Source organism: Hypanus sabinus, chromosome 20 (genome assembly GCF_030144855.1).
Source record: "Hypanus sabinus isolate sHypSab1 chromosome 20, sHypSab1.hap1, whole genome shotgun sequence".
Taxonomy (NCBI): Eukaryota; Metazoa; Chordata; class Chondrichthyes; order Myliobatiformes; family Dasyatidae; genus Hypanus; species Hypanus sabinus.
Window position 1 is genome coordinate 64,383,595 of NC_082725.1, and position 25,893 is coordinate 64,409,487.

The window sequence follows — 25,893 nt, forward strand, 5'->3', positions numbered from 1 at the left end:
ACTGGAAAGAATGGGATTTTTATGTCATATGTGGATTTGCAGAGGAAATATAACTTTGTAGATAAAGGGAATTTCTGGAAGTATTTACAAATAAGACATTGCATTAGTAGCGTATTCAAGAATGGTGGCCCACAAAGTAATTCTTTAACTGAATACTTTACACTACCACAGGAATTTCATAAAGCATCAGTGTTTTATAAAATGTTCAAGCACTCTGTGGGTGAACCATGTAACAATCTCAAAGCAGTATGGCAGAAGGACCTTGGAAGTGATATTGAAGACAATGAGTGGTCAAACATTTTATCAAATGTGGGTAGACATATTAGGGAAGCGAGAGGGAAATTTATTCAGTGTAAGATAGTACACAGATATTACTGGACACCAACTAGACTCTACAAAATGGGGATTGTTGATAATCATTTATGCTGGAAATGTAAAAATGAGGTATTTTCACATGATTTGGGAGTGTTCCATGGTTCGTCCATTTTGGTGTAAAGTTCTTGATTTGTTGGGGAATTGGTCGGGTCCTACACTGCCCTTGTGCCCACGGCTTTGTCTCCTGGGTGATAGGACAATGGTACCTAATGTAAACAATGACAAATTTACTATTTTAAAGGTGAGTCTCATCACAGCTGCAAGAAATATATTGCAAAACTGGAAAAAACCCAGATGTCCCACTGTGAGGGAATGGACTGAGGAAATGGTTAAGATTTCATCATATGAAGACATGTTGGGAAGAATTAACAGTGAGGGAAAAGTGCAAGACATGTGGGATCAATTTTGGTTGTACGTTAATTTAAACTTAAATTAGAAGTTTTTTTCTGTTTCTTAGTTTTATATGTTTTCCTGTCATGGGATGGCTGTATAAATATGCTGTACTGTATCTGCTCTATGATATGCTGTGCTGCATTGTAAAATAAGAATATATAATAATAAAAATTTGAATTACAAAAAAAAACAATTATCCATTACCCTCTTTAAATGTTGTCTTCTTACCATAAATACATGCTCTCTTGTTTTTTACATGGCTTTAATGGGAGAAAGATTCTGATCATCTAGGACTCATTTCAAAAGTGATTCATGAAAATGATAAATGCAAGTCAAAGAAATAGTCCTTCAATTCAATTCATACATGCCTCCAAAACTACTTACTTGAGCTAGTCCCATCTGACTGTTCGGCCCACATCCTTCGAAACATTTCTTATCCATGTACTCATCTAAATATCTTATAAATTTTGTATCTGTGCCCACCTATACCTCTTTGTCTGGAAACTCATTCCACACCCTCATTACCCTCTGTAAAATGGCTGTTGCTCCATTGGTCCCCTTTAATTCTTTCCCCTCCTGGTGTAAATCTATGTTCTATAGTTTTGGACTCTCCAACATTTGGAAAACGCTGGTGTCCAGCCATATGATCTTCACCCCTATTAGTTTTATATATCTCAATAAAGTCACCCTCAGCATCTTTTTGTCCAAGGAAATAAAGCCCCAGCCTATCCAGTATCTCTTACAACTCAAACTCTCCAGTCCTATGAATGTTTTCTGCAGTCTTTTCATCTTAATTCCATAAATCCTGTGGCTGGGTGATCAGAACTATACACAATTTATTTTACAAAAATATTATAATGAAGTCAAATGATTTAAATTCTTTAACATGCTATAAGGTTTAAAACAATTTTAAACTTTCAATGTTCCAGAATGTTGGAAAGACAAAATTATTTAAAAGCCTTACAATTATGATCAAAGCCAAAATCTTTCTTCATCCCTCGTAACTCCCCTACCCCCAAGGGAAAAAACATACTGGGGCAAGGACACCACCCAAAGCATGCTTGGAATTTGTACCTTGGCACCTGCCTCCACATTGTAGAGGAATAGTAAGATCTACTCTCTATAATAAGCTTAAGTAGGCTTGAGTGAGCAGAGAGCAGCAACCAAAACCATACTCCAGTTACTTCCGACATATGGAAGTTGGTAGTTAAATGGTCATTGTAAATATAAATAGTCCTTTAATGTCTGCGGACAGTAGAATCTGGGAGTTACTGGGAATGTGGGGAGAATATGGGGTGTCAGGATAGTGTAATAGCTAGTGTGATGCTTTTGCAGCCTGGAGCATCAGAGTTTGGAGTTCAATTTTGGTACCGTCTGTAAGGAGGTTCCACGTTCTCCCCATGACTGCGTGGATTTCTGCAAGGTGCTCTGCTTAGTGAAATTTTGTGGCAAAATATCAGTGAGAATTGATGTAACTTTTCCAAACATGTCCAATTAGTAGGTTGGAAAAAAGAGAGTAAGAGATAGTAAGAATCTCTAACTATCTTTTCTTTCTATTCGTCCTGACGAAGGGTCTGGGCCCGAAACGTCGACTGTACTTCTTCCTATAGATGCTGCCTGGCCTGCTGCGTTCCACCAGCATTTTGTGCGTGTTGCTTAGGACGAAAGAGCTTTGATCTGATCATTGGATCTCTTGACTATCAGCTACGTGGTATTTTGCTATCTTACATGAAATAGTTTTATGTTGCAGTTTTACCAGGTTGGCAGCTCATTTAAAAACACTTGCTGCTCCATCAATAATGTACTTCATTTCTCATGTTCAGCTTGGTCAGAGCTAATGCTACCAAACTACCCTTCTTAATGGGCACTGAAGTCTATTATAAATAAACTGCATTCCCATCATGCTCAGTAATGGGTTTCCCCGGGTGCTCTGTTTTCCTCCCACGCTCCAAAGGCATATGGGTTAATAAGTTAATTGGTCACAGGTGTAAATGTGAGGCGTGGGCTCGTTGGGTCGGATTAGCTTGTTACCATGCTGTATCTCTAAATAATTGAAAATCCAACCAAAATCTGGAACCTTATTGCTTTCAGTTTCTTTCAAGTGTTACTAAACTTGAAGAAACATCGACTAATCAGTTACAAATCAGTCTTCACCTGCAAAGAAACATTGTGCTTTCAATTTAAACCCCATTAGAAATTCTGGAGGAATAATTTACATGGTGTTGCATCTTCTCTGAACGAATACATAACATTCACACAGGCAGGTTTAAGTACAAATGCAAATGAAGGAATTTCAAAAATAATTCAGTTTTGTGGGGAATACATGGAGCTGAAAATTTTAAAAATGTGTGCTTATTTAGGACCTTTAATGTAGAAAAGTATCCCAAAGTGCTCTGCAGAAGCATAAAGTCAACAATTATAAATCCAAAGGAAAGGTGGAAGGGGTGCGTTTTTTGAAAAGTCTTTTTAAAGGAAGAGCTGGGAATCCAGGAAAATCTTATAGTGCAATTCCAGGTGCTATTGGCACGACAAAGATTGAGATACATCATAAGAGGCCAAAGTTGCTGGAATACAACACTGGGTTTTCAGTTGCTTGTTAAAACTGTTTGAAGTGGATGGATGTAGAAGATCTTGTGGTGCTATTTGAAGTGAAATGGCATTTATTTCTCCACTGTGGACAGTGAGGGGAAAAAAGAAGCAGCAGCACCATTGTTATAACATTATTGAACAGTCTCGCTCAGACGACTCGCCACAAAGCTGTAACTGCACTAAAATTGCCTTAGTATTCCATAAATGACATCTTCTTGCAATGGAGGCCAACTTCCATAATTAAAATATGCAAGTTTAATAAACAGCCCTGTGGTGGTCGAAGGCCAAAATAAAGACAAGAGGAATGAGCATCTTGATGCATTAGAATGCAGAACACAATAGTGTAGAATTGTGCACACACCACAGACAGTATTAGAAATTTCCCAGACAAGAATCAAGTTGCAAAATGGGACAGCATGAACTGCATTGCAGATGCTCAGAGGGCACACAAGGAGGAATATTGCTACATTCCAGGAAAGCAGCACTCATCACAAGCTGAGGTCATGTAAACACTTACCAATTATAACCAAATGAACCATGCACTGAAAACACAGGAACAAAGCAAGAGTCTTCCCACTAAGCTCGGATAAAGAGGAGAAACACTGGAGAACAATGTTGAGGTTAAGCATATCAAAAGCGTAAAAACTTCCACAGAAGCCAATACATTTCATTATTTTTATATTACTTGTATCTAGACACTAGCTTTTAATTTTCTGTTTAAATTTTAATTACTTTACTCACACATGCACGGTTCTCTTACCAACAAGGAAGTATTCCGTTCTTTTTCCCCAGATCTATAGTGTGCAACTTTAGAGTCAGTAGTACTTAATTACATCCACTGTAACTTGCCTGACAGATTTTATCATAAATCCTCTAACTTCCTATTCCCATTTGTACAACCTACCCCTTCTGCAACTTGAGTTGTGTTTAAACCTGTATTCCTATAGTCAAACTGTTAAAGTACTTAGAAAACAGTCTGTTCAGCTACCCTGAGATTAAAATTTACCAAATTCCACCAATCCAAGCCTTCAGTCTCTGTAGTGAATAACTGTTGTTTACTTAAACTGGTTGAATTCTACTTTTTCCTCTATCCTACATCTTTACCATTCTTCTTTTAATCAACTCTGTAATTCACATCACCTTCAAGTGCGGTGGACAGAGACAGGTTAAATGGGACAAGTGGGGGCTGTGCTGGGTTTGGATATTTGATCCTCCACAACATTCCGTGTTGGAATTTAAACTGGAGGTGGCAGTGTTCTTTTTATATGAGGTCGAGTTGCGAGCTTGACATCAACCCGGCATGGATGGTATGGTATTGACTGGATCGACATCAACCTGGCACGGGAGTGGTCTGTTACTGGATCGAACTTGGGAACCTCTGTTCTTGAGCCCAGCACTGATCTCACTGTGCCACTAGCCGACCGGAATGGGGGCGGGGGCAGAATCAGGGTGAATCTTGCTAAGAAAAATTTAAGCCAAATACAAAGTTACACACTCAACACAGTGTCAATGGCAAAGATTTAAAATGGCGGACGGTGTCGCGATCTGACTTAAAATGGCGGACGGCGTTCTCCTTCCTCAGTTTGTAAGTACGAGTTGTCTGTAGGTCGGACATTTGTAACTCGGGGACTACCTGTGCTATGGAGCTGATTATTTCTACTCATCTCTGTCCAGAATGGCTGACCCCTTACTTTGAGAGTTGACTCCCTTTGTTTTCAGCAGCTTAACTAGAGGTTGGCCTTTCTACATCTTGCAGGATTTTATGCATTTAATGACATGATCTCTCATTCTTTGAAATTCAAAGGCCCAGCCTGTTTAATTTTTCCTCACTCTTCAAACTTACTATTCCTAGAAATCAGCTTGGTGAATCCTCACTGCACTTCATCAGAAGTTTTGGACAAGATAGCTAGAAGATAAACATATTTAGTTATAAAAGTACAAAATAAACCTTCTGTGATAAAGGTCAATCATTTTTTGCTTCTGCATCTGGATTTGTTTATTCTCTTCCAAACAATATAGAATCTCTACATAACACTTCTTTCAGCTCTCACAAAACATTCCAACTATCTTTCACCTGATGCTCCATGCCACAGCTGCATCAAGGACTGGTTCAACTGCTTTTGATTCTATCTTTGATATTCATTGATGATAATAACCCTAGTTTAGTTCTGTTATTCATATGTCTTAAGCTTTACAAAATAATGTAGATGCTGGATATCTGAAATGAAACAAAATGCCTCAGAAATTCTTGGGAATAGGGGAAAAAGAGTTAACTTTTTAGGGTGAAGAAAACTAAACAAGCCTGAATGTGAATGAATGGGAATGGATGAAGGAATTTCAAAGTCAGCAACTGCTTGGAAGCAGGGAGAATAAGTAACATATTATAGGAAATAATTCTGCCACTTGCATTTACTACTACTTAAATTCCATATTTTATTTATATTCCATTAGCACTTTCTGCACCATTATCTTTCCATCAGATAATCTGTCTGGCTTCATCTTTGCTTCCATGTCTGCTTTTCCTTCTTTCCCATGTTTGAAAATCCTTTCTTTAAAAGATATTGTTAATTTTTCTTAGTTCCGGAAAAGCCACTGATCTGATACACTTTTTATGACTGCTCAGATCAAGTTCATTGAAATCACAAAATCCATGCTGACCATACTTAATCCATTTACCGACACTTGGTTCATAGTCTTTGTTTATTTGAGACACAGATCAATACAACATGCCCTTCAGCCCAACAAGTCCATGCCAATTTGCTTTCAGTTCTTATCACTACAAGCCCTGTCTCTCCATGTACCTATCCAAGTGCTCCTTAACTGATAACCGTTGTACCGGTCTCAACCACTTCCTCTGGCAGCTCATTCCATATACTCCCCATCCTTTGTGTGAAAAAGTTGCCCTCAAGTCCCTTTTTCCTCCCACCATAAATCTCTACCCTTTAGTTTTTGGTCTAGACTACACTGAGGAAAAGACTGCTATTATCCACCTTTCTATGCCTCTCATAATTTTAAACATTCCTACAAGGTCATCCCTCAATCTTCTAAGTTCCAAATAATAAACAACTAGTCTGGCTAATAACGTAAGCCCTTTAGTCCTGACAACATCTTTCCTGCACCTTTTCTTGTTTAACCACGTCTTTCCTACAACTGGGTGGCCAAAACTACACAGTATTCTGAGTGTGGCCTCATCAACAACTTGCACAATTGCAACATAATGTTCCTACTCCTATCCTCACTGCCCTGACTGAAGACTCGCAAGCTAAATATCTTTTTCACCAGTCCACCTGTGATGCTGCTTTCAATGAAGTATACACCGATACTCCCACTGTTCCATTACACTCCCTACATGCCCTAGCATTCATAGTATAGTTCTAAGGTAATTTGAATATACAGGAAAGCAAAAAGAATAGTGGATTCTGCCCAATACATTTCAGATACAACGCTCCCCACCATCAGTAGTATCTACAGGAGGCAATTCCCCAAGAAAACAATATCGAAAATCAGAGACCTTCACCATCCACACCATACCAACTTTTCACAGCTACTTTCAGGCAGGCGGTACAGAAGCATACCGCACCACCAGATTCGAGAACAGCTACTTCCCTTCAACCATTTGTTTCTTGAACAAGCTAGCAAACCCCTCATAACTATGTTTTACAACAGTATGATCACTTTTCACTGAAGTTATATTTTTATTGTGAATCCTGCTCATATGATGCTGCTGTAAATAAGTTTGTCATTGTACCTGTGCAGATAATGATAAATTCTACTTTGAACAAAGTTCAAAATGCATTTATTATCGAAGTATGTATACAATATACAAGCCTGAGACTCGTCTCCTTATGGGAAGCAACAAAACAAAGAAACCCAATAGAACCCATAAAAAAACTGTCAAACACCCAGTGTGCAAAAAAACAAACAATCATGCAAACAATAAATATAAGAAAATAACATCAAGACTGAAGTTCACAAAGGCGAGTCCACAGCCTTGCAGACAGATATCACTGCAGTAAACGAACCTGTTAGTTGCAGGCCAGAGCCTCAGTTTAGCATGGAGATGAGTAAACCTCACAGAGCAGTGAGCTGAACAACAGCCCGTCCCTCTCCTCTGTCCCCGACACCATGAAATCTGGCCTGGCACTTAAATCAGCCAGCCCTCAGGTTGTTCCTCATTCTTGGACCTGGGCCCTGCCACTTTAATATGCTCTTGGGCCTGGGCCTTGCTGCCTCAATTCAGCCTATACCAACCTTAACAATTTGGCTTGACGAGACTTAAATCAGCCAAACAGCATGTCAGTCCTTGCTCTCTGATCCAGGCCCCACTGCCTTGACTCTGCCTCACATCAAATTGCCTCCAAGTCTGCTCCAGCATCTCCCAAACACTGGCTCATTCTCCCTCGCAGGCTCAGTCTCTGCCACCTCAATTCTGTCTTTACCCACCATTTGAAAACCATCCTAAACCTTTGAGAGTTCAGTTAACACTGCAAAAATGCCAGTCATACAAGCGGTTCAAAAGTTCATCTCTGAAAGGGAAGCTGCAGGCTGTAGTGATTGTTTTTGAGAAAAGTGAGGTTAATACATAATTTATAGTTTTGTTTGTTGTCCAGAAATTTGTTGCTATGCTTCACCAGTGACATCTTATATCAGAACCAGATCCTAGGGGTTTGTGACAAGGTAGATATTGAAATATTTCAACTCATGAGTGAGTCTCAAACAAGAGGAGATAGTTATTAAATAACGGGCCGTCATTTAAAGCAGATTAGAGTCATATTGCACAAAAACAATCCCTTCAGCCTACCATGTCTATATCAACCATTGAATTCTATGCACTACTTCCATTACCAGCAGTTGGTCCACAGCAACTTGAACTAACCATACCCAGCTTGGTGTTTCAGGTACTTGTCTAGATACATTATGTCCATAGGGAGTCCTCCTTGCAGAGAATGCCAAAACTCTGGTATGCATTGCAGTACAAACCTGGCACCACAGGCAAACAATGAGAGCTCTGGCACATATGTAGAAAGTTTCACGTTGGCTTCAACTCTCATTGCTATGCCCATGACTACAGCTTCATCTTCAATATTATAATTCCAAGCAAACTCATTTCCAAATTCCTAGACTTAGGACTCAACATCTTCCTTTGTGAATGGATGCTTGATTTCCTGACCAACAAACTCAAATCAGTAAGGATAAGCAACAGCACCTCCACCATAATTATCCTCAGTCCCGACTCCCTATACACCCATGACAGTGTGGCCCAATTCTGCTCTAACTCCATGTACAAGATTGCAGATGACACCACCACTAAATAATGATGATGAATCAAAGTACAAGAAGAACTTGGAGAGCTTAACGGCACAGTGTCATGACAGCATTCCCGCTTTCAAAGTCAGCAAAACAAAAGAGCTGGCCACTGTCTTCAGAAAGTGGGGGGTTGAGGTCAAGACAGGTGAAAGTTTCGTATTCCTTAGTGATCACCAACAATAGCATATGTTCATCCAATCACAAAGGCACCATGGCCAACAAAGCTCACCAGTGATTTTACCATCTTAGAGCCTAAGGAAATCTGGCCCCTCTGACCCTCACCAATTTTTAGTGATCGACCATATAAGGCATTCTATCTAGATACTTAGTGTGGCAACTGTTCTGCCCATTACCATAAGAAACTGCAGAGCTGTGAACACACTTCAACACATCATGGAAACCAGCCTCCCTTCCATAGAATCTGTTTAAACTTTGCCTCAGTAAAGCGGCCAATATACTGAAAAATGCACCCACTCTGGTGATCTTCTCCTCTCCACCCCGCACCCTTCACCGGGCAGGAGGTCCAAAAGCCACCTGACTCAAGGACAGCATGTACCTTTGTCTTTTAAAAAAAATCGCTACAGTCTCTATATAACTCTTACAGAAAATTTCCACACAAACACCCCATCACACTTTGATGAACGCAAAGGAGGAATTTAGAAATCGGGGCCACAGACGAAAACGTCAACTGTTTATCGCCTCCACAAACACTGCCTGACTCGCTGAATTCATCCAGCACTTTGTGTTGCTCAAGATTTCCAACATCTACAGAATCTCTTGTGTTTTTAATACTTTGATTAGTACGTCTTGGGATCAGAATACATTGCTGTTTACATTTTTAATATTAAACGGCTTGGCAACTTTCACGTGTCAAACCCTGACGTAGACACTATTCCATGTTTTAAAACACGACTAACCTGATAATTAGAGTATTTCTTCACAGATGAAAACAAACAAAAATCGTTTAGTTTACCTATAATTGTAACTGGAAAATTTCTTGCTTTCCCGCAACATCATCCTGTAGAGAGACAGCACCTCCCTGCCGCTGGGCGCCGCCATGTTGCAGCGCGGGACCTTTGACCCCGCCCGCGCAAGGCGGGTGCAGACGGTCGCCTCGCCGAGAGGAGGCCGCAGCCGCAGCCGCTTCCGTCCCGCCTGCCCCCAAGACCAGCAGAGGCGGCGGCGGCGGCGGCTCGGGCTCCGTGAAGGGGGGACGCTGTTAGTCTTGTGGAGGGAGGTGAGTGAGTGTTCGGGTGCTGGCGAGGTTATCAATGTGTAGATCTCACACACACACACACACACCACAGCAACGGAAAGTTCGGCTCATTTGGTGTAGCTGGGAAAGCAGGGAGGAACCGTGGCATTTGTTGGAGGAAGTGGGTTGCCTGGAGTTCAGACAAAATACTCACTTCCAGGTGATACTAAGAAAAAAACCCTCCTTTCTCTGAGTATTACAAAACAAGGAGAACAAGCCACTTTGCACATACCCCCACCAATCAAAGATACTATTCCCTCCCGGGCGGCTTATCGTTAAATGTACTTGCTCTCTGATCCTAGAGTCTCCCACTATTTGAATCATCCTCTGCTTATCCACTTTATCAGTATGCATTTTTGGCCAGAAGCAATTCAGAAAATGGTTTTGCATTGTAGGTCAGACAGCACCTATGGAGAGGTCGACGACCCTACATCAGGGCTGCTGAATAGTTCAGGCAGCATCTGTGGAGAGAGAAAAACAAAGTTAGTGTTTCAGGTTGGTAACCTTCATTCAAACTTTAACATTAAAACATGCAGATAAAGGAAAGGGTGGAGAGGACAAAAGGGATGTTTGCAAGAGGATGGACTCTAAGAGAGTGAATGACACAAATTGCCCACTGGTAATTAATGAAGATTTGTTAGTTGCAACAATCTCTCTGAGGGAGATGCAAATGTAGATAAGTCTGTGGTGCAGAAGTGGAAAGAGGGTAGTGATAGGGGACTCTGGACATGAATGGGACATGTCCACAGCATTTTGGAGAGAGAGCAGTCAGATGGCTTGGTACATATTGGTACCAGTGACATAAAGAGGAAAAGCAAAGATGTCCTAAAAAGAGTATTTAGAGAGCTAGATAGAAAGCTGAGAAGCAGGACCTCCCGGGTAGTAATTTCTGGATTGCTGCCTGTGCCACGTGCCAGTGAGATGAGAAACAGGATGATTTGGCAGTTTAATGTGTGGCAGGGCTTCAGGTTTGTGGATCATTGGGATCTCTTCTGGGGGAAGGTATGACCTGTTCAAAAGTGACGGATTGCACCTGAACCCGAGGGGGATGATATTTTCGCGGGCAGGCTCATTAGAGCTGTTGGGGAAAGTTTAAACTAACTTGGCAGGGGTTTGGGAATTGGAGTGAAGGGACTGACTCAGGATAGGACAACTGGTAAAAAAAAAGCATAGACAGTGAGCAGTCAGTGTGTCAGGAAGGGCAAGCAGATGATAGGACAAAATTGCTGCCAGCAGGGTATGTATCATTGCATTAGGGGCGCAGAATCAAAAAGGGTAGCAAATACGGTACTCTAATCTCAGTGCACAGAATGTAAGAAATAAAGGTGGATGATCTTGTTGCACTATTGCAAGATTGTCAGGAATGATGTTGTGGCCATCACTGAATCGTAGCTGGATGTTTGTAGTTGGGAGCTGAATGTCCAAGGTTGCATGTTGAATTGGAGGGATAGGAAGGTAGGCAGAGGGGCTGTAGGTAAAGAATGGCATCAAATCAGTATAAAGATATGACATAGAATCAGAAGATGTTGAAGCCTTGTGAGTTGAGCTAAGAAAGTGCAAGAGTAAAAGGAACTTAATGACAGGACTCCCAACAGTAGATGAGATGTGGACGATGGATTACAATGGGAAATAGAAAAGGCATGTCAAAAGGGCAATGTTATGATAGTCATGGGAGATTTCAACATGCAGGTTGATTGGGGAAAATCAGGTTGGTAATGGATCTCAAGAGAGTGAGTTTGTTGAATACTTACGAGATGGCTTTTTTGAGCCTTTTGTTATTGAGCCGACTAGGGGATCAGCTATACTGGATTGGGTGTTATGAAATGAACTGATTAGGGAGCTTAAAATAAAAGAACCCTTAGGAGACAGTGATCACAATGTGATTGATTTTAACTTGAAATTTGAAAGGAAGAAAGTAAAGTCTGACATAGCAGTATTTCAGTGGAGTGAGGGAAATTACAGTGGTATGAGAGAGGAGTTGGTCAAAGTAAATTGAATTGGAAGGAGCTGCTGGCAGGGATGATAGCAGATCAGTAATAGCATGGGTTTCTGGGGAAAAATGAGGAAGGTGCAGGATAGATGTATTCCAAAAACAAAAAAAATAGTCAAATGGCAAAATAGTACAACCGTGGCTGACAAAGAGGTCAAAACTAATGTAAAAGGAAAAGAGAGAGCATACAACAAAGCAAAAATTGGCAGTAAGACAATTGGGAAGTTTTAAAAAACCAACAGAGAGCAACTGAGAATCACAAGGAGATGTAACATGAAAGCAAGCTAGCAAATAAAAGCTTTTTTAAGTATTTAAAAAAAATAAAAGAGGTGAGAGTGGATATAGGACCGCTAGAAAATGTAGCCGGAGAAGTGCAGTTGACAAGGAGACAGCAGATGAACTAAACGAGTATTTTGCATCAGTCTTCACTGTGGAAGATACTAGCAGTGTGCCAGATGCTGAAGGAAGAGAAGTGGGTGCAGTTATTATTACAAGGGAGAACGTGCTCAAAAAGCTGAAAGACCTGAAGGTACATAAGTCACCCGGACTAGATGAACTGCAACCTAGGGTTCTGAAAGAGTTTGTGGTAGAAATTGTGGAGGCATTAGTAATGATCTTTCAAAAATCATTGCACTATGGCATGGTGCCAGAGGACTGGAAATTTGCAAATGTCACTCCACTCTTTAAGAAAAGATGACAGCAGAAAGGAAATTATAGATCAATTAGCCTGACCCTCAGTGATTGGGAAGATGTTGGAGTCGATTCTTAAGGATGGAGTACTTAGTGACACATGACAAAATGGAACAAAGGTTTCCTTAAGGGAAAATCTTGCCTAAGGAACTTTTGGAAATCTTTGAGGAGATTACAAGTAGGATAATTAAAAGTAATGTTGTTTATTTGGACTTTCAGAAGGCCTTTAACAAGGTGTCACACATGAGGCTGTTAAGTAAGTAAGCCCATGGTACTGTGCCAGGAAAGTTACTAACATGGTTAGAGCATTGGCTAATTGGTAGGAGGCAGTGAGTGGGAATGAAAGGATCCTTTTCTGGTTGGCTGCCAGTGACTAGTGATGTTCTGCAGGGGTTGGTGTTGAGACCATTTCTTTTTATGCTGTATATCAATAATTTAATGATGAAATAGATGCCTTTGTTGCCAAGTTTGCAGATGATAGGAAGATTGAATTGAATTGACTTTATTTCTTACATCCTTCACATACATGATGAGTAAAAATCTTTATGTTATGTCTCTGTCTAAATGTGCAATCGTAGTAATTTATAATAATTTATAATAAATAGAACAGTCAATGTAATATAGAGTACACTCAAATCAGCATGAGTTAATCAGTCTGATGGCCTGGTGGGAGAAGCTGTCCTGGAGTCTGCTGGTCCTGGCTTTTATGCTGCGGTACCATTTCTTGGATGGTAGCAGCTGGAGTAGATTGTGGTTGGGGTGTCTTAGGTCCCGAATGATGCTATGGGCCCTCTTTATACACCTGTCCTTGTAAATTTCCTGAATTACGGGAAGTTCACAACTACAGATGTGCTGGGCTGTCCGCATCACTCTCTGCAATTAAGGGAGGTACAGTTCCCTTACCAGGCAGTGATGCTCTTAATTTGGCCCATGGTTAAAGTTCTTAGGATTTGGGGGCCCATACCAAACTTTCTCAAATGTCTGAGGTGAATGAAGTGCTGTTGTGCTTTTTTCACCACACAACTGGTATGTATAGACAACGTGAGGTCCTCGGTGATGCGGATGCTGACAAATTTAAAGCTGTTCACCCTCTCAACCCCAGATCCATTGATGTCAGTTGGGGTTAGCCTGTCTCCATTCCTCCTGTAATCCACAACCAACTCCTTTGTTTTTGTGACATTCAGGAAGAGGTTGTTTTCTTGACACCACTGTGTCAGAGAGATGACTTCTTCCCTGTAGGCCACCTCGTTATTATTTGAGATTAGGCTAATCAATGTAGTGTCATTGCCAAATTTAATTAGATTAGAGATGCGGGTGGCAATACAGTCATGGATGTACAGGGAGTAAAGGAGAGGACTCAGATCGCAACCCTGAGGGGCTCCTGTATTGAGAGTCACCATCCGCCCTGTTCTGCTGGGTGAGAAGCTGACAGTGATGCAGGTGGATGCTTCCCTGGTGTCATGGATTATTGATTACCTGACTGGCAGACCACAGTACGTGCGCATGCAACACTGTGTGTCTGACAGAGTGGTCAGCAGCACTGGGGCTCCACAGGGGACTGTCCTGTCTTCCTTTCCCTTCACCATCTACACCTCAGACTTCAACTACTGCACAGAGTCTTGCCATCTTCAGAAGTTTTCTGATGACTCTGCCATAGTTGGATGCATCAGCAAGGGAGATGAGGCTGAGTACAGGGCTACGGTGGGAAACTTTGTCACATGGTGCGAGCAGAATCATCCGCAGCTTAATGTGAAAAAGACTAAGGTGGTGGACCTGAGGAGGGCTAAGGCATCAGTGACCCCTGTTTCCATCCAAGGGGTCAGTGTGGACATGGAGGAGGATTACAAATACCTGGGGATATGAGTGAACAATAAACTGGACTGTTCAAAGAACACTGAGGCTGTCTACAAGAAGGGTCAGAGCCGTCTCTACTTCCTGAGGAGACTGAGGTCCTTTAACATCTGCCAGACGAAGCTGGAGATGCTCTACGAATCTGTGGTGGCCAGTGCTATCATGTTTGCTGTTGTGTGCTGGGGCAGCAGGCTGAGGGTAGCAGACACTAACAGAATCAACAAACTCATTCGTAAGGCCAGTGATGTTGTGGGGGTGGAACTGGACTCTCTGACGGTGGTGTCTGAAAAGAGGATGCTGTCCAAGTTGCATGCCATCTTGGACAATGTCTCCCATCCACTTCATAATGTACTGGTTAGGCACAGGAGTACGTTCAGCCAGAGACTCATTCCACCGAGGTGCAACACTGAGCATCATAGGAAGTCATTCCTGCCTGTGGCCATCAAACTTTACAACTCCTCCCTCAGAGTGTCAGATACCCTGAGCCAATAGGCTGGTCCTGGACTTATTTCCACTTGGAATAATTTACTTATTATTACTTAATTATTTATGGTTTTATATTGCTATACTTCTACACTATTCTTGGTTGGTGCGACTGTAACAAAACCCAATTTCCCTCGGGATCAATAAAGTATGTCTGTCTGTCCGTCAGAGGGGTGGCGGTGAGGGAGCCCACTCTTACCACCTGTCGGCAATCTGACAGGAAGTCCAGGATCCAGCTGCACAAGGCAGGGTCAAGGCCGAGGTCTCTGAGCTTCTTGTGGAGCCTGGATGGAACTATGTTGTTGAATGCTGAACTGTAGTCCAAGAACAGCATTCTCACATAAGCATGCTTCTTCTCCAGATGTGTAAAGATGGTATGTAGAGCAGTGGCTATTGCGTCATCTGTTGATTGGTTGTGTCAGTAGGTGAATTGTAGGGGGTCCAGTTTAGGTGGTAGCGGGCTGCAGATGTAATCCTTGATCAGCATCTCAAAGCATTTGCTTATTATTGAGGTGAGTGTGACTGGACACCAGTCGTTTAGGCATGTTACCTTGGTCTTTTTTGGTACAGGGACAATGGTGGATAATTTGAAGTAGGAGGGCACTCTGTACTGGGAGAGGGAGGGATTAAAAATGTCAGTAAACACACCTGCCAGTTGTGCTACACACATCCGAAGTACTCGTCCTTGGATGCCGTCCAGTCCCGCAGCCTTGCGACTGTCCGTTCATTGGAAACATCTGCGTACTTCAGCCTCAGAGATGACCAGGTTGCAGGTTGTAGTGGTGGCTTTCCTCGGAGGCTCAGAGTTAGTGACATCAAACCGAGCGTAAAAGCGATTGAGCTCATCTGGGAGAGAGGCTGCAATGTTGGTGGCACCACAATGTTTGGCTTTGAAGTTTGCAATGGTATGCAGCCCTCGCCACAAGTCACGTGTGATTTTCGTTGTTAATCTTGACTCAATCTTGTCCCTATATTATTGCTTCACAGCCTTGGTAGCTTTGCACAGATCATAGCTGCTTTTCTTGAACTCCAGTTGATTGCCAGCAATGTAAGCTCGATGTCGCGCAATAAGTGCTGCTCGCACAGAACTGTTGATCCAGGGTTTCTGGTTCGGGAAGACCCTGACCGACTTCTGGGGGACAACATCGTCGATGCACTTCCAGATGAAGCACGTGACTCCATCAGTGAACTTGGAGACATCCTCACCATGGCAGACATTCCAGGCGATGTCATCGAATCAGTCCTGTAGTATGGAGGCCATTTGGTTGGACCAACAGTGGACGGTTTTAATTATGGCTGCCTCTTGATTCAACTTCTGCCTGTAGTTGACAAAAGCAGGATCAAAGAGTGATCTGATTTTCCAAAAGCTGGGCGAAGGAGAGCTTTGTAGGCATTGTGGAAGGGAGTACAACAGTGGTCAAGTGTGTTATCTTCACGAGTGCTCACTTGGATGTGCTGACCAAACTCCAGAGAGACCTTCGTCAGTGACGCTCGATTAAAGTCACTGGCGACGATGAGGGCAGTCTCCAGTGTGCTGATGGTCTTGTACAGTTTCTTGAGAGCCAGGTCAGTATCAGCCTGTGGTGAAATGCACACCGCTGTGATGATAACAGCCATGAATTCCCTAGGCAGCCAGTAGAGTCTGCACAGCAGCACCAGATATTCCAGTCTGGGCAACAAAACGATTTGAGTGCATGCACGTTCTGGGAGTCGCACCAAGTCATTGTTGACCATGAAGCATACCCCTCCTCCTTTACTCTTCCCATTGTTTTTTCGACCTGTCTACCTGGAACAGGGAGAACCCAGAGGGCTTGATGGCATGATCCAGGATCTCCTCCGTCAGCCGGATCTCCACGAAGCACAAAACGTTGCATTCCTTTGTTTCCCGCTGAGAGGAGATTCTGGCTCCCAGTTCACAAAGCTTGTAATCCAGGGACTGAATGTTAGCTAGGAGAATGCTAGCGAGCAGCGGCCAATTTGCATGCTGTCTGAGCCTCACCAGGATGCTGGCCCTTCTCCCTCGCCTCCGGTGCTTCTTCCGAGGTACTGGCGGTGTAAGAGGTGAGTCTTGCATGCATCGCACAAGCAGGGTATCCCAGTGTAGGAAAGGCAGCAGGTAGTGTTGAGGAAACAGATAAGCTGCAGAAAGATGTAGACAGATTAGGAAAGTGGGCAAGAAAGTGGCAAATGCAGTACAATGTTGGAAAATGCATGTTCATGCACTATGGTAGTAGAAATACATATGTATACTATTTTCTATAAGGGGAGAAAATCTAAAAATCTGAGATACAAAGGGACTTGGGAGTCCTTGTGCTGAACACCCTGAAGGTTAACTTGCAGGTTGAGTCGGTGTTGAGGAAGGCAAATGCAATGTTAGCATTCATTTCAAGAGGTCTAGAATACAAGAGCAGGGATGTGATGCTGAGGCTTTAAAAGGCACTGATGAGGCCTCACCTTGAGTATTGTGAACAGTTTTGGGCCCCTCATCTTAGAAGAAATGTGCAGGCGTAGAGAGTAGATGTGGAAAGGATGTTTCCAATGGTGGGGGAGTTGAGGAAAAGAGGGCACAGCCTCAGGATAGAGAGTGTAGCCGGAGGATGGTGAATTTGTGGAATTTGTTACCACAGACAGCTGTCTGGTTGTATTTAAGGCAGAGCTTGATAGTTTCTAAATTGGACACAGCATGAAAAGTTACAGGGAGAAAGCCGGGGGGGGGGGGGGGGGCACTGGGTCGGGCAAGAAAAGTTCAGCTGTGATTGAGTGGTGGAGCAGACTTGATGGGCTAAATGGCCTAATTCTGCTCTTATGTCTTATTGTTTTAGAAGATAAGTGAGGATAAAATAGAAAGAAAAATCTGAAATAAAAAGAAAATGATAGGAATACTAGTAGATTGGGCAGCATATGTGGAGTGCAAAGTTGAGTTATTGCTACAAGTTAACTTTAAATATGACTCAATCAATTTTCAGAATGGAAAGGCCAGTTATGTGAAATTGTTGAGCACCACGAGCAGAAAATGGTGGAGGAATTCAGCAAATCAGGGAACATCTCTGGAGGGGAATAAACACTCAATGTTTCAGGTTGAGACCCTTCATCGAGATTAGTAAAAGGAAGCAGTCAGAATGAGAAGGTGGGGGAGGGGAAAGGAATACAAGCTGGCACATGAGGGGGAAGGTGAGTGAGTGGGGGATAGGGATGAAGTAAGAAGCTGGGAGGGGATAGGTGGATGAGATAAAGGGCTGTAGAAGGAATCAACCCCTTCCTCCCTCAGCTTTTTCTTAAGCACTTTACCAATTACCTTCTCAGCTTCTTGAAGTTAACTCAGCTCCAAGTTTAGAAATTTACCTTTAGATTCGTCATTGCCTATTCATTATTAATCTAAATTTATGATCCGATGATCTAACTAGCCAACTGAATATTCCAAATGGTGGTGTTATAGTTGGAGATGTGGCTAGTTATGGAGTTGTCCATTTCCATAGCAATATCCAAATTCTTATTCATTTCATTTTAGACAGTTATTGCCCATCTGCATAAACTAAATCATTAACAAGCTAATTAAGGCATTCTCAACAGCGCTCTCCAACAGTACCAACAACCTACTCAGTTTGGGTTTTGCTCAGAACTCGCAGATTCTTGGCTGTCAAACTGAACAGTGAGTCAGTGAATAAGAATGCATTGTTGATTTTATTTCTAAGATATGCCAAAAGGACTAGGTATCTGTGGGAGAACATGAGGAGTGGGAGTGGATTTTTGGATAGTAAATTTAGATTAACAGTGGATATAGTGAGATAGTTCTTCCACTTGGTACTTCAATCTTATTATTGACATTCTGTCATCTTTTAGACTGGCCATGTTCTTGACACCTCCTCCTTTAGTTTGCCGTGTAACTGTTCACTGAATGCAGCAGGCCTATATAGCTTTGATCTAATTGTTTGTGGGATTACCTGACTCTGCCTCCTGAATGCTGCTATTTCTGTTTAGTGCTCATGTACTGCAGTGTTGCAGTGTCAAGAAATGAAAATAAAAAAAAACTGCAGATATTGGAAATCTCAAAAAAAACTCAAAAAGCTCATCTATGGAAAGAGCAACAGAATTGGCGTTTCAGGTTGAAGATTGTTCATTGCAACTGCTAAAGCAACCAAAACGATTAGTTTTAGGTTACAGGGAAGTTTGGGGAAGGATGGCAAGGATAAAGAGGATATTGCTGGTAAGGTGAGGCTAAGAATATTGTTTCTGGTTTATTGTTGTCACACGTACAGTGAAAAGCTTGCCTTGCATATTATTCCGACAGTTCAAGTCATTACACAGTGCATTGAGAAAGAAAAAGGGAAAACATTGCAGAATAAAGTGTAAAAGCTACTCAAAAAGTCCTGTGCAGGTAAACAATGAAGTGCAAGATCATAATGAGGTCGATGGCGAGGCCAATAATTCATCTTATTTTACATGAGGTTTGTTTAACAGTGCTAACAGTGGGGTAGAAGGTGTCCTTGAGCCTGGTAGAATGTACTTTAAGGCTTTTGAAGAGGGGTGGGTGAGGTCATTGATAATGCTGGCTACTTTACTCAGGTTGTGAGAAGTATAGGTAGAGCCCATAGAGGGGAGGCTGATTTCTGTGATATGCTGAGCAGTGTCCACAACTCTGCAGTTTCTTGTGGTCATTTGTAAAGCAGTTGCCATGCCAAGTCGTTATGCATTCAGACAGAATGTTTTCTGGTGGTGCATCAATAAAAATTGGTAAGGGCTGATGGAGACATGCCAAATCTCTTTAGCTTCTTGAAGATGTCAAGGTGTGGTGAGCTTTACCTGACTCTGGTGACTCTGCTGTTGGACCAGGCCAGGCTACTACTGGTAGTCCCTCCTAGGAACTTGAAGCTCTCAACCTCAACACTATTGATGCAGATGGAGCATGTGCTTCACCTCTTTCCTGAAGTCAATCACCAACTCTTTTGTTCCTCTGACATTCAGGGAAAGGTTATTGTTGTTTGAGATACAGACCATTATGTAAACTTGTAGATAGAGCATAATTTTGCCACAGAGTCGTGAGTGTACAAGGAGTAGAGTAGGGGCTGAAGATACAACCTTGTGGAACACCAGTGTTTAAAAAATAATCATGCCAGAGATTTTACTGCCTATCCTTAGTGATTTTGGTCTGTTGGTCAGGAAGTCATGTTACAGTGAGAGGCTTTGACTCCTACAGCTCAGAGTCTGGTGATGAGTTTGCTTGGAATAATAGTATTGAAGGCAGAGGTCTTCCGTTGGTTGGAGTTGACCATGGATATTGCGCCCATGATACACAAGCTATTATGCAAGCTGAGGCGGTATGAGCAAGCTGTTGCCCATGCAGCAAACTCCTCCCTCTCTGTGCAGCTGATGAATCCAAAGGAACAGCAGACACCGACTCAGTTTGGCATCAGTGGTGTCGCAGGAATTGCAAGTCAGGGTTGAACTCAAAATAAGGACTCCAGCTTTGGGTTTCTCTTCGGGGTTTACTCCCACTGGCTTCCCCATGAGTCGGTGTAGCTGCAAGGTAGCAAAGGTTTGAGATCAGAGCTTTCCTTCTTGATGATCTGGCAACTCCAGCTGACAATCCCCATCTGCCCAAAGCAACTGCCTCTTCTCTTGCAGTAGAAATTATTCCGCCAGGGTTAGTAGCTAAGCCATATGTGAAGGCCAGGAGCTGGACTTAGTTGTCAGAGGCTATTTGAGATGTGTGCCATTGGGAACATTTAACAGGTAGTTGGATCTTACCTCCAATACCTCCCCTGGCTGTAAGGAACCTTGAAGGCAGAACTGTAGTCAATAAACTACTTTTGTCTGATGTAGGTGTCTTTATTGTCCGGAGAATTCAGGGATGCTTGTGGGACTACAGAAATGGCATCTTAGACCTGTTTCAATGGTAGGTAAATTGCAGTGGGTTGAGGTTGTCTGGAAAGCTGGAGTTCATGCGTGCCATGACTAGCCTTTCAAAGCACTTCATGATGGTAGATATCAGAGCCACTGGTCGATAGTCGTTAAGACACATTATCTTGTTTTCCTTGAGTACCGGGATAATAGTGGTCTTAAAGTAGGGGTGAACCGCATCCTGAAGCAGAGAGAGGTTAAAATGTCTGAAAATACCTCTGCTAGCTGATCTGCACTGGACGTAAGGATCTTTGGTCTTCTGGCTGATGGATTAATGGAGCAGTTGGTGAAAATACATGAAAAAGGGACATAAAATGTGAAATGGAGGTCTGTAGCACTTGTCCAGGAGGTCATGCCATGTATATGTGCAAGAAGTGTGCTATTGAGAGATAAATAGAGTTATCTGTTGTAAACTTTGATATTGAGTCTGAAAGGCTGCAAGCTGCTCAGATGGAAGATGAGGTTCCCTAAGTTTACATTTTATCCCCTTGGTAATCCTGGCCTCGTCTATCTAGGGATATTTCCTTTATCTTGTCATCTTTCTCTGTACCTTTGTGTCATAAACAAACTGATTTTATCACTTCCCGAGTTCTGATGAATAGTTGTGTATTGGACCTAAAACATTGTCTGTCTTTCCACAGTTGCTGATTCTAAAATGTTGCCTAATTTTGCTAACCCATGGGAAATTCCAGATGTGGTAATATGAGAAAGGATTTCAGTATGATCTCTTAGAATAGTGGGATAAGTTTTAGGGAATAAATGACCTGGTTATTTTTCCATGTTTGGAAACACTAGAAATCTTTTTTGATTGTTTGAGGATTCATGCTATTTGAGTTTGGGATTCTTTTTAGAATCTCTTCTGGCTAAAAAGTGTATACTTTAATACAATGTAGTTGTAGATACAGCGTATAGCCCTGAATGACATTTGATCTGATATGTGGCACAATAGTGGTTATTGCTTGATGATGATGACTTATCTGAAAGTTATTGGTCCTCTTTCTTGAGACATATTTTTGGGGATCTTCCCATTGTAAATAATATTAGTCAAGTTTTTTTTACTTTACTGTCTAAGATGGAATGCTGTATATTTTATATAGTATATTTTTTCAAGTGCAGTAATTAATGGAAACAGCTTCAAAAGTAGTTAATTCAATTTCTTCTATTTTGTTTGTACCTTGGTATTGCTAAATGCCCCTCTCAGTTCTGACCATTTTAAGAATTAATGACATAGGAGGAGCATAAGGCCATTCAGTCCATCAAATCTGTTCTGCCATTCGATTATGGCTTATTTATTTCCCCTCTCAATCCCTTTCTCCTGCTTTCTCTCCATTATCTCTGACAACCTTACTCATCAGAAATCTGTCAACCTCCACTTTAAATATACCAATGAATCGGCCTCCACAGTTCTCTGTGGTGAATTCTACAGATTCACCACCCTCTGGCTACAGAAATTCCTCCTCGTCATCTCTGTTGTAAAGGGGCATTCTTCTATTCTGACTCTGTAGCCTCTATTCTAAGACTCTCACTATTGTAAACATCCTCTTCATGTCCATGCCGACTAGACTTTTCAATATTCAGTAGGTTTCCATGAGATACCCTCTCGTTCTTCTAACCTCCAGTGAGTACAGGCCCAGAGCCATCAAATGCTCTTTGTACATTAACTCTTTCATTCCTGGAATCATTCCCATGAACCTCCTTTGGATTCTCTCCTTACATCCTTTCTTATATGGGGTCCCAAAACTACTCAGAATACTCCAAATGTAGTCTGAGAAATGCCAAACAAGGATTCAGGATATAAAAACCTTGTTTTTATGTTCTCGTCTTATCAAATTGAATGTCAACAATGCTTTTGCTTATTATCAACTCAATCTGCAAATTAACCCTTAGGGTCTCCTTCACTAGTACTTCCAACTCTCTTTTTACCTCCAATTTCTGAATTTGCTCCCTGTTTAGAAAATGGTCTGCATCCTTATTCCTTCCAAAGTGTATGACCGTGCATTTTCCCACTGTATTCTATCTGCCACTTCTGTGCCCATTCTCCTCATCTGCTGAAGTCCTCCTGCAGACATTCTGCTTCCTCAGCATTGCATCTATCCATTCAGATGCTGATCTATTTAGACTGCTACATTGGCAAAAAAACCCACTGTTTACCTGAGTCCTGGCAGAAAAACCAATAAGAATGAAAGTTATCAAAAGTTGTGTGGTGAAATCAGCACGGTCCTGAATGTTTGAATTTTGAACTATTTAGATAAATTGGTGTTCTGTTACACTGCTTGATAAAATAGGATCATTATTAAATAATCTGTTCACTTTCATTACCAGGCAAGGAGTTTGGAATCAGAACAGTTGCACAAAGGTATGACTGCTTATGTTAATACATTATGTGTATGATTATAAAGACCACTGATATGTTTCAAGTTGAGAAAATTCACATGACTTCTACCTATTTAGTTTTGAATGAATTAGTTGGCAATTTTCATTGAAACTGGATTATTTTGCAGTATTATAAGCATCTTATATTTGTCAATAGATATTGTTTGTTAATTCACAAAATAGGACTGTGCAATCTAGATCCTTAAGCTAGTACAGTATTGAATTGCATTTATCTATTCATACTACTTATAGGTTAGAGGTAGCAGTATATCAGAACAGTATAGTGTCTAGATTTTTTGTCCAATTTTAATTTGTTAATGAGTCACCCTTCACACTTATATAGTTTGCCTTAATTGTTTTTAGAAATTACTTTCTGATACAATGGATTCCAGTTAGTTGGAATACAGTATATTTTGGCCCAATTAAGAGGCTGCCCCAATTAGCTGGTTTCACGGAAATAGTTAAAAAGGTATAACAAAAGACAACCTGCTACTTAACTGAGTAACAAATGATGTATTTAAATGAAATACTGAACAAATTAGAATATATAATAAGATAGCTTGGGTTTGCTATAATTTCCAATTCTGAAATTACGTGCTATCGGTAAACAGTCTTTGTTTTATACTTGTTCATCACACATATGTACTGATGCAGCTGTTAAGTAAGTTGGATTTTCATCAGCGATGACCTTGGCAAACTTATCAATGAATTTCTCTGCTTCTTCTTCATGATTGGCAGATGCTTTATCACCACAAATCTTTGAAAACTTAATGCCGTGTCTTTTCTTAAGTTTCTTCAAACAGCCTGCTGAATATTCAGAATTACTTTCAATTTTCAGTTTGTCGTGATAGATGTTTGTAAGTTTCATAATCAACATACCTTAAAAGGCATATGTTCAGACGCTGATGAATCCACTCTTTGAGTACATGATTGCGATTTTAATTTTTTGTATTATGCAGTGTTTTTCAATTTTTAATTAATTTTTGTTCACTTTGTTATAAACTTCTTTCGATCTACCTGATGCTACCACGATCTACCACGTACTACTGTGAAAGTAATTTTAACTCTTTATTAGCAAGTTACTCGAGAGAATCCTCCTTAAGCACTCTCCCTTGGAGGCTGCTTCGAGAATCTTTCCCTCCTGAAGCAAATACAGTTCTTTTTGTATCATGCAGTCAGGTACACAGATACTTGTGGGTTCACCCCCCCCCCCCCCTTAATTTCTCTACAGATGAGTATTGTTAACTTATAACAGTTTTAATTGCTACTATGTCTGGGTGCAGACAGACACAGGCTTACCATACAAGCATGCTGCCCTTGGAAATAGTTACTCCTTCTTTATGCTTATCTTGCAGGTGCCATAAGAAATACAAGGCACAATATGTTTCTCACACCAAGGATGCTGTCACCCACTCAGCTTATCTTATGGGAAAGCATTTGTGCATTTATACTCTTTTTCTTAAGCTCATAGCTGCTATGACCTTTAAAAAAAATAGCCAGGGTCACAAGCGGCCTATGAAATGCTAACTTCTTAATATTACATTCCCTCCTTCTATCATTCCATGATAATACATTCAGATTGGGGCTGAGAATGAATTTCTTAGCTCTTGCAGACACAACTTGCAACACGTATTAATACAAACTAATGACACACACATCGCAATAAGAGTGATCATGACTGTAATATGCCCATATAGCAAATAGGAACCCCAGGAACCTCCTAGTAGCCAACCTAACCACCCATCTCCTGGTTTGGGACCTTCCCTGCAATTATCTAATTGTTTCTTGATAGACTGAATAGCATGTGTTATTCGTTTGTGATGTGGGTGATTCACTTGTCCCCTACTAAGGCACATACTCCTTTTTGCTGAGCCAACTGGTAGTCTACAGCATACTGGGTCTGTTGGGCATACAGTCGCAACTCTGCCAGCTCTTTATTTATGGCCTCCAGTCCTTACATAGTACTGTTTCCCAGCACAGTCAGCCCATAAATAAGGTAGTTCAGATTTTTTGTGGCTATGGTCCCTGCCGAACCCCCTAGAGAGAGAGTACTCAGAAACCCATAGCCTAAAGAGGAGCCCAGCGTGACTGGATCCTCCCAGTCCGCACAGAACTCCTTACTTACTGACAGGGCTACGAGTCTTCGTCGGACGTGAGCCTTCTGGGGGCAGGGGACCGTGACCGGCCCAATCGTTCCCACTGCAAACAAAGCAGGCAGAGTGGATGTGGTGGTGGTAAAAATCCTATTAAGAAGGAAAACGAACCCCTCCTCAGACTGGCAGCATTTTATGATAGATTTCCCAGCTCCTGTCATCTGTTTTTTTTTTGTGCCAGGTACTGATTCCTGCATATGGATAAAAATCTGAAGTGTTATATGGGTATATCAGGGAATCTGTAGTAACATGTGTCCCGTTACACTTCCCACAGACCCTCTGTGGTCCCATGGTGACATTAACACACTGTTCTGTACATGTGCAACTAAGCCATCCTCCTTGTATTCTGCATCTACGGTGTATGCAATGAGTGATTGCACAAGAGACTAGACCCAGCCTTCTCCTCCAAAACAGTAGGGGTAACTCTGTGGGTCAGAAGAGTTAGCCTTTGTTCCTTTAACGGGATGAGACCCAACGCAGACGGAGGCCGACACCCTAGTAGTCGAATGGGGAGTGATCCTCATGTGGTACAGTGT

The 25,893-nt window shown here is 41.7% G+C and overlaps 2 protein-coding genes across 9 annotated transcripts in view; one reads left to right on the forward strand and one right to left on the reverse strand.

Annotated features, from left to right (window-relative positions):
- The window catches only part of LOC132378605 (LYR motif-containing protein 4), a 182,040-nt gene extending 172,276 nt beyond the window's left edge, over positions 1-9,764 (reverse strand). Inside the window, exon 1 of the mRNA XM_059945682.1 lies at positions 9,638-9,764. Within this exon, the coding sequence (XP_059801665.1) occupies positions 9,638-9,723 (86 nt within the window). The 5' untranslated portion in view covers positions 9,724-9,764. The remainder of the gene's footprint in view (positions 1-9,637) is intronic.
- Positions 9,722-25,893, forward strand: part of fars2 (phenylalanyl-tRNA synthetase 2, mitochondrial) — a 459,304-nt gene continuing 443,132 nt past the window's right edge. For 4 of the 8 annotated variants that reach the window (XM_059945680.1, XM_059945673.1, XM_059945679.1 and 1 more), the window contains exons 1-2: positions 9,722-9,901; positions 23,154-23,187. In XM_059945680.1, coding sequence (XP_059801663.1) covers positions 9,722-9,901; positions 23,154-23,187 — 214 coding nt within the window. Of the gene's footprint in view, positions 9,902-10,314; positions 10,415-23,153; positions 23,188-25,893 lie in introns of all 8 variants that reach the window. The other 4 variants (XM_059945675.1, XM_059945681.1, XM_059945678.1 and 1 more) reach the window with 2 other exon arrangements.